This window comes from Manihot esculenta, chromosome 10, assembly GCF_001659605.2.
Source record: "Manihot esculenta cultivar AM560-2 chromosome 10, M.esculenta_v8, whole genome shotgun sequence".
In the NCBI taxonomy this organism is placed as follows: Eukaryota; Viridiplantae; Streptophyta; class Magnoliopsida; order Malpighiales; family Euphorbiaceae; genus Manihot; species Manihot esculenta.
Window position 1 is genome coordinate 27,941,731 of NC_035170.2, and position 14,779 is coordinate 27,956,509.

The 14,779-nt window shown below is 32.5% G+C and overlaps 1 protein-coding gene across 1 annotated transcript; it reads left to right on the plus strand.

Moving 5' to 3' along the window:
- Nucleotides 1-10,228: 10,228 nt before the first annotated feature.
- Nucleotides 10,229-11,415, plus strand: LOC122724945. The gene is made up of 2 exons (XM_043961325.1): nucleotides 10,229-10,858; nucleotides 11,095-11,415. The coding sequence occupies exons 1-2, from the start codon at nucleotides 10,351-10,353 to the stop codon at nucleotides 11,139-11,141; spliced, it is 555 nt and encodes a 184-aa protein (XP_043817260.1). The 5' UTR covers nucleotides 10,229-10,350; the 3' UTR covers nucleotides 11,142-11,415.
- The last annotated feature ends 3,364 nt before the right edge of the window (nucleotides 11,416-14,779 follow it).

The following is a 14,779-nucleotide window of genomic DNA, read 5'->3' on the forward strand; positions in this document are numbered from 1 at the left end:
AAAAAAAAAAAAACTTAACATTATAAATCTGCCCCAAATATACGCAACCTAAAATAAAATATTAAAAATAAAAAAAGTCTAGAACAAAAAGTACATCAATTTAAACATAAAAATTATTTATTATTAATGTTACATAAAAATTTTTAAAATAAATCATGAGCTGTCACCATAAAATAGATGACATGACAAGATTTAATAAACTGACAAGTGATTCCATCCGTAAAAAGAAATATTCGAACGATTAACTCCTAATAAAAGCTCGAACGACTATTATATTCGAAATCAAGAGAAAAGATTCTGTAACAGCCCGGAAACCGAACTGCTACCGGCACTAGGATCCAGATCGACTTAAGGTCGCCGGGACCCGTAGTAAGCCTCCTGTGAACTCTGTGTACCTGTGAAATCCCATACATGATCATACATTTTCTGTAAAAATAAAAACTTTCTCTGAACCAAGGCTTGACCTGTGCTTATACTCACTATGTGCTATAAAACCCCTGCTAGAGCTCTCATCCTTGCTCTAGGTGGGTCATCTCATATAATGTCAAGCCTGGCTTTTCATACATAAACCATAAAACATTTTCATAAAAGACCATGTATATATATAAAAAGGGATTACACTCTACAAATCAAGCACCATCTATACACTGTACAATATTCTATCTCTTTACATATACATGTCCATTCTAGCTATTACATATCTCTTCTCTTCCTCTATACCCTGCTGACCTCTCTGGACTCTGGAAACTGAACCTGCAAAACTAGGGTTAAGGGAGAGGGATGAGCTATACTAGCCCAGTGAGCAGAACATAGAAAACAGGTCATTAAAACATGATCTCATGGAATGCATTACATCACAAACAATTCACATCAAGGGTAAACCTGTCACCACCTAGTCCCAGTAACTGATGTGTGCCAGGCCGTAGCATGGGGTCCTGGACTTCCTGTCTGTATATGTATACGTGTATATAACACCTGTACTTACCATTTTGCCAGGCCGTAGAATGGGCTCCTGGACTTCCTATACTGTATATGTATACGTGTATATAACACCTGTTCTCATCAGTTGCCAGGCCGTAGACTGGGGTCCTGGTCTTCCTGCCTGGTACTAATGGATCACTCAGCATTTACCCACACCAACAATTAACTATGCAATGCAGCATATTCGTGGATTCTAATGCAAACAACCTACTGCATATTCATGGTGCATGAGATATGCTAAAACATTCCATTTCTCAATTTAAAAGATTAAGTTTAGTTCCACTCACCTCTGGCTGACTCTGAACTAACTCTGCAGGTTCTGAAGCAGTGCTCACTGCTGACTCTGATTCCTCTGGTCCGTTCCTACACAGGTGGACACAAATGAGGGACCAAACTAACTTAAGAACATCTCTAAGAAACTCCTCAAAAGCCCTTTAAAAGATCCTAAAACAATCACATAAAACATGCAAAAGAAGGCTGGACAGGGTACTTTCGGCGGCAGGTTCGGCAGCCGAAACCCCCCTCCAGAGACGAAACTCATGCATGTTCGGCGGCACCTTCGGCAGCCGAAAGTCTCGTCCAGAGACAAAACTCAAACCTTCGGCGGCACTTTCGGCGGCCGAACCTTGCCTCTAGAGACGAAAGTCCCAATTTTTGGAAGCAAGCTTTGGCAGCCGAAACTGCCTCCACAAGGGGTTCGGCGGCCGAACCTTCCTTCGGCGGCCGAACCTGGCTTTGCCCGAAGGGCAGAAGCCTGCTCTGCTTCATGCAAACTTACCCCAAATCTTACCCAACATGCATATCAACTACTCCCAACTAGCACATGCCATAAAACATGCACAAAGGGGTTTAAAACTAACCTATAACCCCAACAAACATAACAAATAACACTGAAGCATGCATGAACACCAAAATCATCAAAAAACCTCATAAAATCTAATCATGCATACTACCCATGAAACTCTCTTAAAACCTTCAAAAATCAAGAAAGGAAGTTCAAGATCTTCACTTACCTCTTCCAAACAAGGAAAATAACGATCCTAACGTGGAGATGTGGGAAAATCCTCTCTCAAATCTCCAAGCTTCCAAACTTGTTCTTTTTTCTCAAAACCTTCAAAACACCTCAAAACTCTTAAAATCCTTGAAAGATTTGGTGAAAAACATGAAAATCATCAAAGTCAACTTGGGAAGGCTTAGACTCACCTCTGGCTGCAAGTGGAAGAGAAAATATCCTCCCTCCACCGACCTTTGGCCCTTAAATAGGTGGCTGGCCAGACCACCTTCGGCAGCCGAACGTGAAGCCAAAACCATGCAATGTTCGGCGGCCGAAAGTGACCTTCGGCGGCCGAACCTTTGCATTTCTCCCTTGTTGCTTTTCTTTAAAAAACTCATTCCTTTTAAACACTTTAAAACATTAAAACTCTTTAAAATACATATAAAAACATCTCCCGGACCCCTCTAGAGCATTCCGACATCAGAAATCCACCGAAACTACAAGAATTCCGACGCCGTACTCTAGCCGGGTATTACAGATTCAGTCTTAGGACATGTCAGCTTCATGTCAAACTTGTCCTTTCAAATATCAAGTGAATCTCCATAAGAAAGTTACTATTAAATAGTTACAGTATAAAAGAAAATCGATTATAGAGGTAAAGTACGCTATTCCCTTATACTAATACTTTAAATTCTAAGTAATTCTTTATTCCCGTCTTATTTTTAAATTTACTGACTTGAGAGTCGGATTGTCTGCTATAAACGTCAACCACCTCATTTTCTCCTTTTTGTAAGTTTAATCAATCACAACACAGTTTGAATTCAACCACGTCATATTTTTTAATGGCCAATAATATTAATTATTATTATTGTTAAAACAATTATACCTATTAGAAAGAAATTTAATATATATAGAGAGATCTAGAAATGAAGAAAATTAAGATACCTTGTTTGCCTTTTCTCATATACATAAGCAGATGAGGTTTTAAGACGTGTGCATGTGACATTACCATCCATTTAATTTAATTATTTACAATTTTCCCCACGTTTTTTATTTGGTTAAATTGCAAAGAAAGTGTATGTGTGCATCAATCTATTCATATATACATGTCCTGTGAATTTCTTATATATTGGCTATTTGAAGGGTATTTTAGTAAACTTATTCCATTAATGATAATATCAACGGAAAAGTATGCTCTATTGATAGTTTCCTATAAATTTTTGCAAGAATGACTAATTTTAAAATTTAAATTTTTGATGAAAAATAACAAATCTTTGAGTAATTTAATAATTTCTATTAATAAAATTAAAACAAGTTGGCTGTATATATATTCTATTCACAGAATGACTCTAATTAAAAGGGACATTTTGATTAATTGATTTAGAAATAGGAATTAAAATGGGATTTTTCTCAAAAGGGTAAAAAATAAAAAAATTCTTAAATTCTAGTGGGAAAAAATTATTTACCAAATTAGAGTAAATTTAAAGAGGTTTTTTTTAAAATAAAATGATCAACTACCACATTTTATAAATGTGATAATTTATACATAAAAAAATAAATACCTTACTGCGCACATATATATATATATATATATATATATATATATATAAGTTACAATTTAAAATTTAATTCATACTTTTTAAATAATAAATAATTTGATTATTAAAATTTTATTTTATTAATAAAATATATATATATTTTAAATTTAGAATTAATTATTTTATAAATTCTAATTTTCTCAATTTTCAATATTTATCAAAATATTTTATAATTATATTATATTAAATATTTTCTCTACTCCATAAATTTCAAAACCTTTAAACCCTATTTATATCAAGATATTTATAATAATTTTACATTAAATATTTTTTCACTAAGTAAATCTAAATTTTTAACGTCTAATTCGTTAATTTTTATTTTATATCAAAATATTTTATTATAGACTTATATTAATAATTTTTCAAGTAATAATTACTTTTATAAAATTTATATATTTTAAATTTTATAAAACAACTATAAATAGGGTTAACTAGGAGTGAGCATTCGGTCGGTTCGGTTTTGAATCGAACCGAACCGAATAAACCGAAAATCAAAATTTTAGTGTTTATGAAAACCGAACCGAACTGATTTTGATCAGAAACCGAACCGAATCGGTCTGATTCAGTTCGATTCGGTTCGGTTTGATCGGTTTCGATTTTTAATAATTTTTTTATTTTTTACACTTTATTTTTAATATTTAAAATTTAATTAAAATATTTTAATTTTAATATGTTTTAATTTCTCTATATTATTGAAAAAATATATTATTATCACTAATCGGTTTGGTTCGATATTTTCAATTTTTTTTTATCAAAACCGAACCGAACCAAATCGAAATATATAAAAAATCGAACTAAAATTTTAATTTGATTTGATTCGATTGGTTTTTTTAATTTGAACCGAATTCTGCTCACCCCTAAGTTTAACAACTATATAGTATAAAATATATTAATATATTTTAAAATTTTAATGTATTTAATATAAAACAACTATAAAATATATTAATATATTTTAAAAATTAAGGTTATAAATTTAAATTTTATTAATAATAAATTTTTAAAAATATATATTTTATTAATTAAATAAAAATTTAAAAATTAAATTATTTATTATTTAAAAAGTATCAATTAAATTATTTATTATTTAAAAAGTATAAATGAAATTATAAATTCTATTAAATTTTTAAAAAACGTACAATAAAATCCATTCAGATTTAGTCTGGTAATAAGTACATTTGAATATCTAAATTTTATTTTTTCCTCTTTATTATTTATCTATTCGCTTATTAAATAAATTGTATTCACTCCTTATACTTTTAATATTACAGATCCTTTTTGTGATCCATTCCTAATATTCTACATCTTTTAATTTTATCATTTCTACCACTTCGTCGATTGAGAGTGTAGTGGAGATTGGATCAATCCTAAATTTTTTGTAATTTTTTTATAATTTTAAAAGATAATATATAAATTGTATATTTAACTGCAAAATATATTTTATTTAGTGTAAATATATTATAAATTAAGTAGACCACCTATCCATTTTCTCTTTTATATTTTAATATTTTAAAATTATAGGTTATGTATATTTATATATACATATATATATATATATATATATTTAGAAATTTAAAATTTAGTAATAGTAAATTTTAAAAAATATATATTTTATTAATTAAATAAAAATTTGAAAATTAAATTATTTATTATTTAAAAAATATAAATTAAATTATTTATTATTTAAAAAGTATAAATTAAATTATAAATTCTATTAAATTTTTAAAAAATTAAGGTTGATTCAGATTTAGCTGGCAAATATATATATTTGAATATCTAAACTTTATCTTTTCTTTTTATTATTTATCTATCCGCTCACTAAATAAATTGTACTTACACCTTATACGTTTAATAGTACAGATTTTTTTTTGTGATCCACTCCTAACAGTCTATATTTTCTAATTTTGTTTCTTTTACTTCGTTCACTCAGAGTTTAGTGAAGATCGACTCAATCTAAATCCTTTGTAATTTTTTATAATTTTAAAAAATAATATATAAATTATATATTTAACTGCGAAATATATTTTATTTAGTGTAAATATATTATGAATTAATTAAATCACCAATCAGTCCTTTTTTTATCAGACAAATATAGATGAAACAAGAGCAGAAAATACAAAGAAGAGGTAAACAATGTCAACATCTGGCTATCAAAAGCACAGCATTGGTTAACCGATTGATGAACCAGTGACTGCATGCTTCCTGTAACAGATGGAAAGAATTTCTTCAAGGAGTCATAACGCCACCTGCACGTTGTTAACATAATCCCATGTTAATCAGGGCTTCAACACATTATTCAGACAACACATGTAGCTTAGCAAAAACTTATCTAATGTTTGGATTTTGACATTTTGAAGATTTTTAGAGTTCTATTCTGAATATGCTGACCAGATATAGACATATATTAGAATTAGGACACAACCACAGTAAGATTATTATTTTTATTTATCTATAAATTTCACAATTTTCTCTTACAAATGATTCCATAAAGAACCTTATTTTATCAACTTAATTACAAAATAACCAGCAAGCTTCTTCAACTAATCATCTCCTTCACAAGTTTGCAATAAGAAACTTTCCTTCTTCTATATGTTGCCTAACTTCCTGGTGCTTGTTCACCATTTTTTTGCTAAGTTTTCCTTTAGCAATAACATTAATTTCCCTTCTAAGCTTCTCTTTAATCCTTTCATACTCATTAACCAAAGCTTCCACCTCTGCTTGAATCTCCCATACCCTTGTTATCCATAGCTTATAAGTGCCAGTATTTTTTATTTCCTTACTATTGACACGGCCGTGATCAATATCAGTTGCAAGAGCAAGGAGTTTCTGTAGTTCCTTGTCCAGCACTTCATAGTTATGATGAAGGTTCTTTATGGAAGAGCCTTTTCGGATAATAGGGGTTGATGCATCTCTCCCCAGTTTGTAAATCAAAGCAGCAGCCACCGGCACTGCACCGATGAATGCAGCGGCTAAAGTAGCAGCAACTGGATCCATATCGGGAAATGGCTAGCTCAACAATGAAACCTGCACATGAGAATTATTATTAATTTATTTATAACAATTACACCTACTAAAAGAAATTTAAAAACTATATGTAGAAGGAAAAAAACTAAAAAAAACCTAATGAAAAATTAAGAGAGTTTTGTGCATTTATAGAAAGGATGAGGTTTTAAGACAGCAAGATCAATATTTTTCCACACGTGATTGTTATAAAATAATAATATTTATAAATTATTTTCTATTTGGTTAATTACAAAGAAAGTGCATTAATTTCTTCATATAAATCTTGTGAATTTCTTTTTCATTGGCTATTTGAAGGTATTCCAAGTATACTCGTTTCTTGGGTAGTTTCTGGGAAATTTTTGAAAGAATAAATAATTTTAATAATTAAATATTTGAAAATTTACAATTCTTTGAATAGTTTAATAATTTGTACTAACGAGACCAAAACGATCTTGGTTATATTTTATTTTACAGAATGGATTGATTTAAAAATAAAATTAAACTAAATAATCAATTTTAATAAAACATAAATATATTATAATAATTTATCTTTTTTTTTTTTTTTGCCATTTGTATAATATAAAGTCAATCATTTTTATTAAATTATTGCAATATAGTAAAATAGCTAAATTGTTTGTCTCATAATGTTATAAATTCTTAAAAAATTGTTAGTAAAAAAAAACACTATTTAATGTTTGTTATTTTTAGGAGAAATAATTTAATTTTTGAATTTTTTTTATTAACAAAATAATATATTTACAATAAATATTTTTGTTAATAATCTCCTTCAAAAGTTTGCAATCAGAAACTTTCCCTTCTTCTATATGTTTGGTAACTTCCTGAAGCTTGTTTACCATTTTTGTTAAGTTTTTCTTTATTAATAAAATTAATTTCCCTTCCAAAATTCTCTTTATTCCCTTCATACTGGTGAGTCAAAGCTTCCACCTCCACTTGAATATTCTCCCATACCCTTCTTATCCATATTTTTTTATATAAAAAAATATTTTATTAATAAAATTAAAAAAAACTTAACATCATAAATCCGCCCTAAACATACACAACCTAAAATAAAATATTAAAAATAAAAAAAGTTTTGAACAAAAAATACATCAATTTAAATATAAAAATTATTTATTATTAATGTTACATAAAAATTTTTCAAAATAAATTATAAGCCGTCACCATAAATAAACTAATAAGTAGTTCCACCTATAAAAAGAAAAATTCGAACGACTAACTCTTAATAAAGACTCAGACGACTATTATATTCAAAATTAAGAGAAAAGATTCAGTCTTAGAACAGGTCAGTTTCATGTCAAACTTATCCTTTCAAACGTCAAGCGAATCTCCATAAGAAAGTTACTATTAAATAATTACAGTATAAAAAGAAAACGATTATAGAGGTAAAAATACGCTATTCTCTTATATTAATACTCTGAATTTTAAGTAATTTTTTATTTCCGTCTTTTTTTTAATTTACTGACTTGAATGTCGGATTATCTGCTGTAAACGCTAATCACCTCACTTTTTCCTTTTTACAAGTTTAATCAATCACAGTACAGTTTCAATTCAACTACGTTATATTTTTTAGTGGCCAATAATATTAATTATTATTATTGTTAAAACAATTATACCTATTAGAAAGAAATTTAATATATAGAGAGATCTAGAAAGGAAGAAAATTAAGATACCTTGTTTGCCTTTTCTCATATACATAATCAGATGAGGTTTTAAGACGTATGCATGTGACATTACCATCCATTTAATTTAATTATTTACAATTTTCCCCACGTTTTTTTATTTGGTTAAATTGCAAAGAAAGTGTCTGTGTGCATCAATCTATTCATATATACATGTCCCGTGAATTTCTTATTTATTGGCTATTTGAAGGGTATTTTAGTAAACTTATTCCATTAATGATAATATCAACGGAAAAGTATGCTCTATTGATAGTTTCCTAGAAATTTTTGCAAGAATGACTAATTTTAAAATTTAAATCTGATGACCGCCGGACTTCTCCATCCCGGTCAAGGGCCAAGACCACGGGAATAGCCCACGAAGTGAAGGCTCAAGCACCACCTAAACAAAGCAGGCCCGGTTCGTCCAATCCTTAAGACCGAGCTCCATCTGGACTTCTCACCCAGATCAGCCCGGCCCATATAATCTCACATACAGATCCCCTCCTTTTGGGCTCAGTACTCGATTCATCTCTCGGCTCAGCCCGGAATCAAGAATAAGACCCATCGACCAGCCTCGCAGATCCGCTTGTGTGTGCGCACGGGGAGAATCAGAAGCCGTTACGCATGAGGCAGGTGTCTGATATTCTCGTACATCTATATCTGCATAGCAGAGATGCGTGGCCCAATGATAGGAAGGTCGTTACACGTCACTAGCAAACGAGAAGAAAATGATAAAAGAGGAGACCCCTCCCTAAAATCTCTAAGTTTTTATCTTCATACAAAAAAATTCTTGTAAAACCCTATTTGTCTGGATCTTAGATCATCAAAATCTTTGATAAAAAATAACAAATCTTTGAGTAATTTAATAATTTCTATTAATAAAATTAAAACAAGTTGGCTGTATATATTTTATATTCACAGAATGACTCTAACTAAAAGGGACATTTTGATTAATTGATTTAGAAATAGGAATTAAATTGGGATTTTTCTCAAAAGGGAAAAAAATAAAAAAAATTCTTAAATTTTAATCTGAAAAAAATTATTTAGTAAATTTAAAGAGTTTTTTTTTTTTTAATAAAAAGATCAACTACACTTTATAAATGCGATAATTTATAAATAAAAAAAATAAATACTTTACTGTGCATATTGTTAGCAATCACAGCTGATATAAGGTGATAAGTGTGATTCTGCAAATTAAGTACAACCTGTTCATGGAAAATATGGTAGGTATAAGGTTGTCAAAGGGGTTATAAGGTTGACTAATATTTTCCTATTTTTTCACAACAAGAATATATTTGATTATTTGATCTCTTTGTGCAGCAGGTTCTTGACTTGGTATTAGTTCATATTCTTAGCCAAATAATCTGGCTTCTGTTACTATTTTTTGAATAATTGCATTATTATAGGGATTCAGTAGATTGTATTTGTAAAACAATCTCTATTTAAAGAGCATTGTATTTGTATTGAAAAATAGGGAAAAAATATTAAAAAACAGTTTTTTCTCTATTAAGGTTTTTTTCTATCTTGGTATCAGAGCTTCACATCCAGGAACTTCATGGCCTTAACAGCCTCTTCATCCCTATCACTGAATGTAGGTAACTTCGTTACCCTTAAATTAACTCCAAACAACTACCTCCTATGGCGTGAGCAAGTTCTTGGGCTAGCTGAAAGTCAAGAACTCTTAAACCACTTAACAAATCCACCACAAACCAATCCAGCCAACTCCGACTCAGCTACAGATCAGGCTACACAAAATTTTATAGTCTGGCAGAAAGCAGATCGCTTGCTTCGCGGATGGATTATTGGCACATTATCTGAAGAGTCCCTTGGACTCGTTATTGGCAACGACACAGCATATGCTGTTTGGGAAGCACTAAAAGAATCTTATGCTCAAAACTCGCAGGAACGTGAATTTACCCTCCGTCAACAATTGACGTATCTGCGCAAAGAAGACAACATGGATATTAATTCTCATATCCGCAAATTCAAAAATATATGTGACAGTTTGGCTGCCATTGGACGCCCAGTTTTAGAAAAAGAAAAAGTTTACAGTTTATTAACAAGTTTAGGTCCCCAATATGAGACCTTCACAACCACAATGCTAAAACCTCCCAGACCCACATACTCAGAGTTGATCTCGCACCTTCAAAACCATGATCAAAGACGAAATTGGTTTGCCAATTCTGGAAATTCCTCATTTACTGTGCACACACCACATTTGGCATTTTACACGCAGCAGAAAAAAACTCCTCAATCTAGTGGATCTCAAATGGTGTTTGAAAACAAAACCCCACGCTCATCTTTCTCTTCAGCAGGACGCGGCTTCCACGCGCAGAGTCAAAACAACTATGGCGGACAACAACGTCGTCCTGCACCTCCTGGTAAACGACGAATGACTGCAGCAGAGCGGGAACTGTACCAAAATGAGATATGCCAAATCTGTTCCAGGAAAGGGCATATTGCCAAAATATGCTGGTGGTATCAACCAACCTCTCCGTCAAATGATCTTCCACAAGCCTTAGCAACATTGACATTGGATAACAGTGTAGCTGATCATGATTGGACCTCAGATACCGGTGCCACAAATCATATGGCTGGAAATGGAGGTATGGTAACAAATTTACAAAATTACAAAGGTAGTGATGAGGTTATTATTGGTGATGGATCTTCAATTCCTATTGTTGGTATTGGTAAGTCTCAAATTAAGAAAAATAACAAAGTGTTGCCTTTGTCTAACGTATTATATGTTCCAAGATTAAAGAAAAATTTGTTATCGGTAAGTCAATTAACCTCTCAATTTCCAGTCAATTGTGAATTTACTGACAAGTCTTTTATTGTGAAGGAACGGAAAACAGGTGCAATGATAATGCAGGGACCAAAGAAGGGTGATTTATACACTATTTCAAGCAATCCAGAAGCACATTTTTCATTTCGCTTTAAGTCGTGCAGTGCAGATGTCTGGCACCAACGACTTGGACATCCACAAGTTTCAGCTTTAAATAATTTACATAATAAAGGCCTCATTTCTGTCCATGGACCATTAAAAATACAAAATTTGTGTGATAGTTGTCAACTTGGAAAACTTAGTCGATTTCCATTCTCAAATAGTTCTAACTCTACTTCTGTTCCGTTTGAAAAAATTCATTGTGATTTATGGGGACCAGCTCCGGTTTTATCACTTGAAAAATTTAGATACTATGCTTGTTTGGTTGATGACTGCACTAAATATATTTGGCTAATTCCATTGCGTATGAAATCAGATTTTTATTCTGCTTTTATTGCTTTCGAAAAATTTATTCAGCGTCAATATGAGGCTGTTATTAAAATTTTTCACTCTGATGGTGGAGGTGAATTTGTTAATAATGCCTTAACTTCACACTTTCTTGAAACCGGAATAAAACATCAAATCTCCTGTCCTTATACACCTGAACAAACTGGTGCAGTAGAACGCCGTCATCGCATAATTCGTGAATTAGGAATGTCAATGTTGTTTCATAGTCGTGTTCCTTTGTCATTATGGATGGATGCTTTTGCAACAGCTGTTTTTCTTATCAATCGGTTACCTTCGTCATCTCTGTCCTTTGAGTCACCATACTTTGCTTTACATAAAAAACATCCCGATTATTCCATTCTGCGAGTCTTTGGGTGTAAATGCTTTCCGTATATTTGGGACTCTAAAAAAAATAAGTTTGATCCTAAATCTATTATCTGTGTTTTTGCAGGTTATAGTGAAAAATATAAGGGATACAGGTGCTTTGATATTCATCATAGACGATATATAATATCCAGGAATGTTGCTTTTGATGAAGTGTGTTTTCCTTACAAATCTAAAATGGGTACAGATGTCATTAACCAAGCTGGTCAAATTATTGACAACTGGACCACTACTTTAAAAACTACTGCGTCGCACCCAGAGCAACCAATCTCAACAATTCCCCTACCTGCACCTGGTCTTTTAACACCTGCAATCGTCCCACCACAAATAACACCTTTGAATTCTGCTCCAACGTTGCCATCCAATTCACCACCCCCGCTCCTCAGTTCACCAATTGATGTCAATTTCACACCTCAAACCCAATCGGAATCTAGAGTATCCCAAGCGGATTCAATTTCCTCTCACCATTTGTCGGTGTTTTCAGAAACTCCACCACCCAATTCACCTGCAATTCCTAGACCGTCAATTGAATCCCAGTCACCCACCTCAGGTGGATCTGTTCCGTCCATCCATCAAGATGAAAATCGACAAGCAATAATAGTGGCAGAACACTTACACATTGATCCTCCTGTTCCTCAACATTCGATGATGACGAGGTCAAAATCTGGCATTGTGAAACCTAACCCCAGGTATGCTCTTCTAACAACTGTTGATTCATCCATTCCAAAAGAACCTCGAACAGTCCGACAAGCTCTGGCCCATCCTGGTTGGAAGCGTGCTATGGAGGAGGAGATAGTTGCTCTTCACAAAAATGAAACCTGGACTTTGGTTCCCAGGCTTCCAAATATGAATGTCATCGGGTCCAAATGGGTCTTCAAAGCCAAGCTTCAATCAGATGGTACCTTAGATCGGTTGAAAGCACGGCTGGTAGCGAAAGGTTTTCATCAGATTGATGGTAAAGATTTTACGGAAACGTTCTCTCCAGTAATCAAACCAGGTACAATACGTCTTGTTTTGTCTATTGCATTGGTTCGAAAATGGCAGATTAGGCAATTAGATGTGAAAAATGCGTTCCTGCATGGACACATTACAGAGGATTTGTACATGGCTCAACCGTCAGGTATGACAGATTCTCAGTTTCCCAATTATGTCTGTAAACTGAAACGAGCGTTGTATGGTTTGAAACAAGCTCCGCGAGCTTGGTTTGATCGGTTGAGTAGGTTTTTGATTTCGTATGGGTTTGTTTGCAGCTTAGCTGATCCATCTCTGTTCATCTTTCAGTCCTCCAAAGGCATGCTTGCTTTGTTAATTTATGTCGATGATATGTTGTTAACAGGTTCTTCTGCTGTTTTACTTGATGAGTTTGTTCAGTTATTATGTAAGGAATTTGCCATGAAAGATCTAGGACAATTGCATCATTTTTTAGGCATAGAAGTTACCCCTACGTCTGACGGATTGTTCTTGAATCAGTTCCACTATGCATTCACATTACTTGACAGGTTTGGAATGCTTGATAGTAAGCCCATGTCGACACCCTTGGAGCTTCGACCGCCGGTTACCAAGGCTGCTGCTTCAGTTGATGCCACTATATATCGCAGCATGGTCGGCGCCTTACAATATCTAACTCTAACACGACCTGACATTGCTTTCAGTGTTAACTTTGTTTCACAGTTTATGCACGATCCGACGGTACTTCATATGAAGTTTGTACATCGCATTCTCCGCTATGTGAAAGGCACTCTTGAACATGGTTTACATTTTACTTCCAACTCCACCTTAACGCTTCAAGGATTTGCTGATGCTGATTGGGCCGGATGTCCGGTCACAAGACGATCCACCACAGGCTACTGCACTTTCCTCGGCTCCAATTTGATTTCCTGGTGTGCAAAAAAACAGCACACGGTCTCACGCTCAAGTACGGAGGCAGAGTATAGAGCTATGGCGCATGCGGCAGCAGAGCTTACTTGGCTCACATATTTGCTCCAAGAATTCTTGGTCCCTCTTACGGTTACTCCGCTTTTGTTTTGTGATAATCTCAGTGCTCTCTATCTCACTATCAATCCCGTTTTCCATGCCCGAAGTAAACACATAGAGTTGGACTATCACTTTGTACGAGAACGTGTTGCACAAGGACTTCTTGTAACTAAGTACATTCCCAGCACTCAACAGGTCGCTGACATCTTCACTAAACCACTCCATAATTCTGCCCTTGTTCCATTTCGGACCAAACTTCGCCTCCAACCTCGGCCAAGTTTGCGGGGGGATGTTAGCAATCACAGCTGATATAAGGTGATAAGTGTGATTCTGCAAATTAAGTACAACCTGTTCATGGAAAATATGGTAGGTATAAGGTTGTCAAAGGGGTTATAAGGTTGACTAATATTTTCCTATTTTTTCACAACAAGAATATATTTGGTTATTTGATCTCTTTGTGCAGCAGGTTCTTGACTTGGTATTAGTTCATATTCTTAGCCAAATAATCTGGCTTCTGTTACTATTTTTTGAATAATTGCATTATTATAGGGATTCAGTAGATTGTATTTGTAAAACAATCTCTATTTAAAGAGCATTGTATTTGTATTGAAAAATAGGGAAAAAAATATTAAAAAACAGTTTTTTCTCTATTAAGGTTTTTTTCTATCTCATATATATATATAAAAGTTGATTCACATTATGATCCTTGAAAGTTTAATAAATTTTAAAATTTAAAATTTAATCCATACTTTTTAAATAATAAATAATTTAATTCCTAAAATTTTATTTTATTAATAAAATACATATTTTCTAAAATTTAGAATTAGTTACGCCACAAACTCTAATTTTTTTAATTTTCAATATATATCAAAATATTTTATAGTAATCTTATATTAAG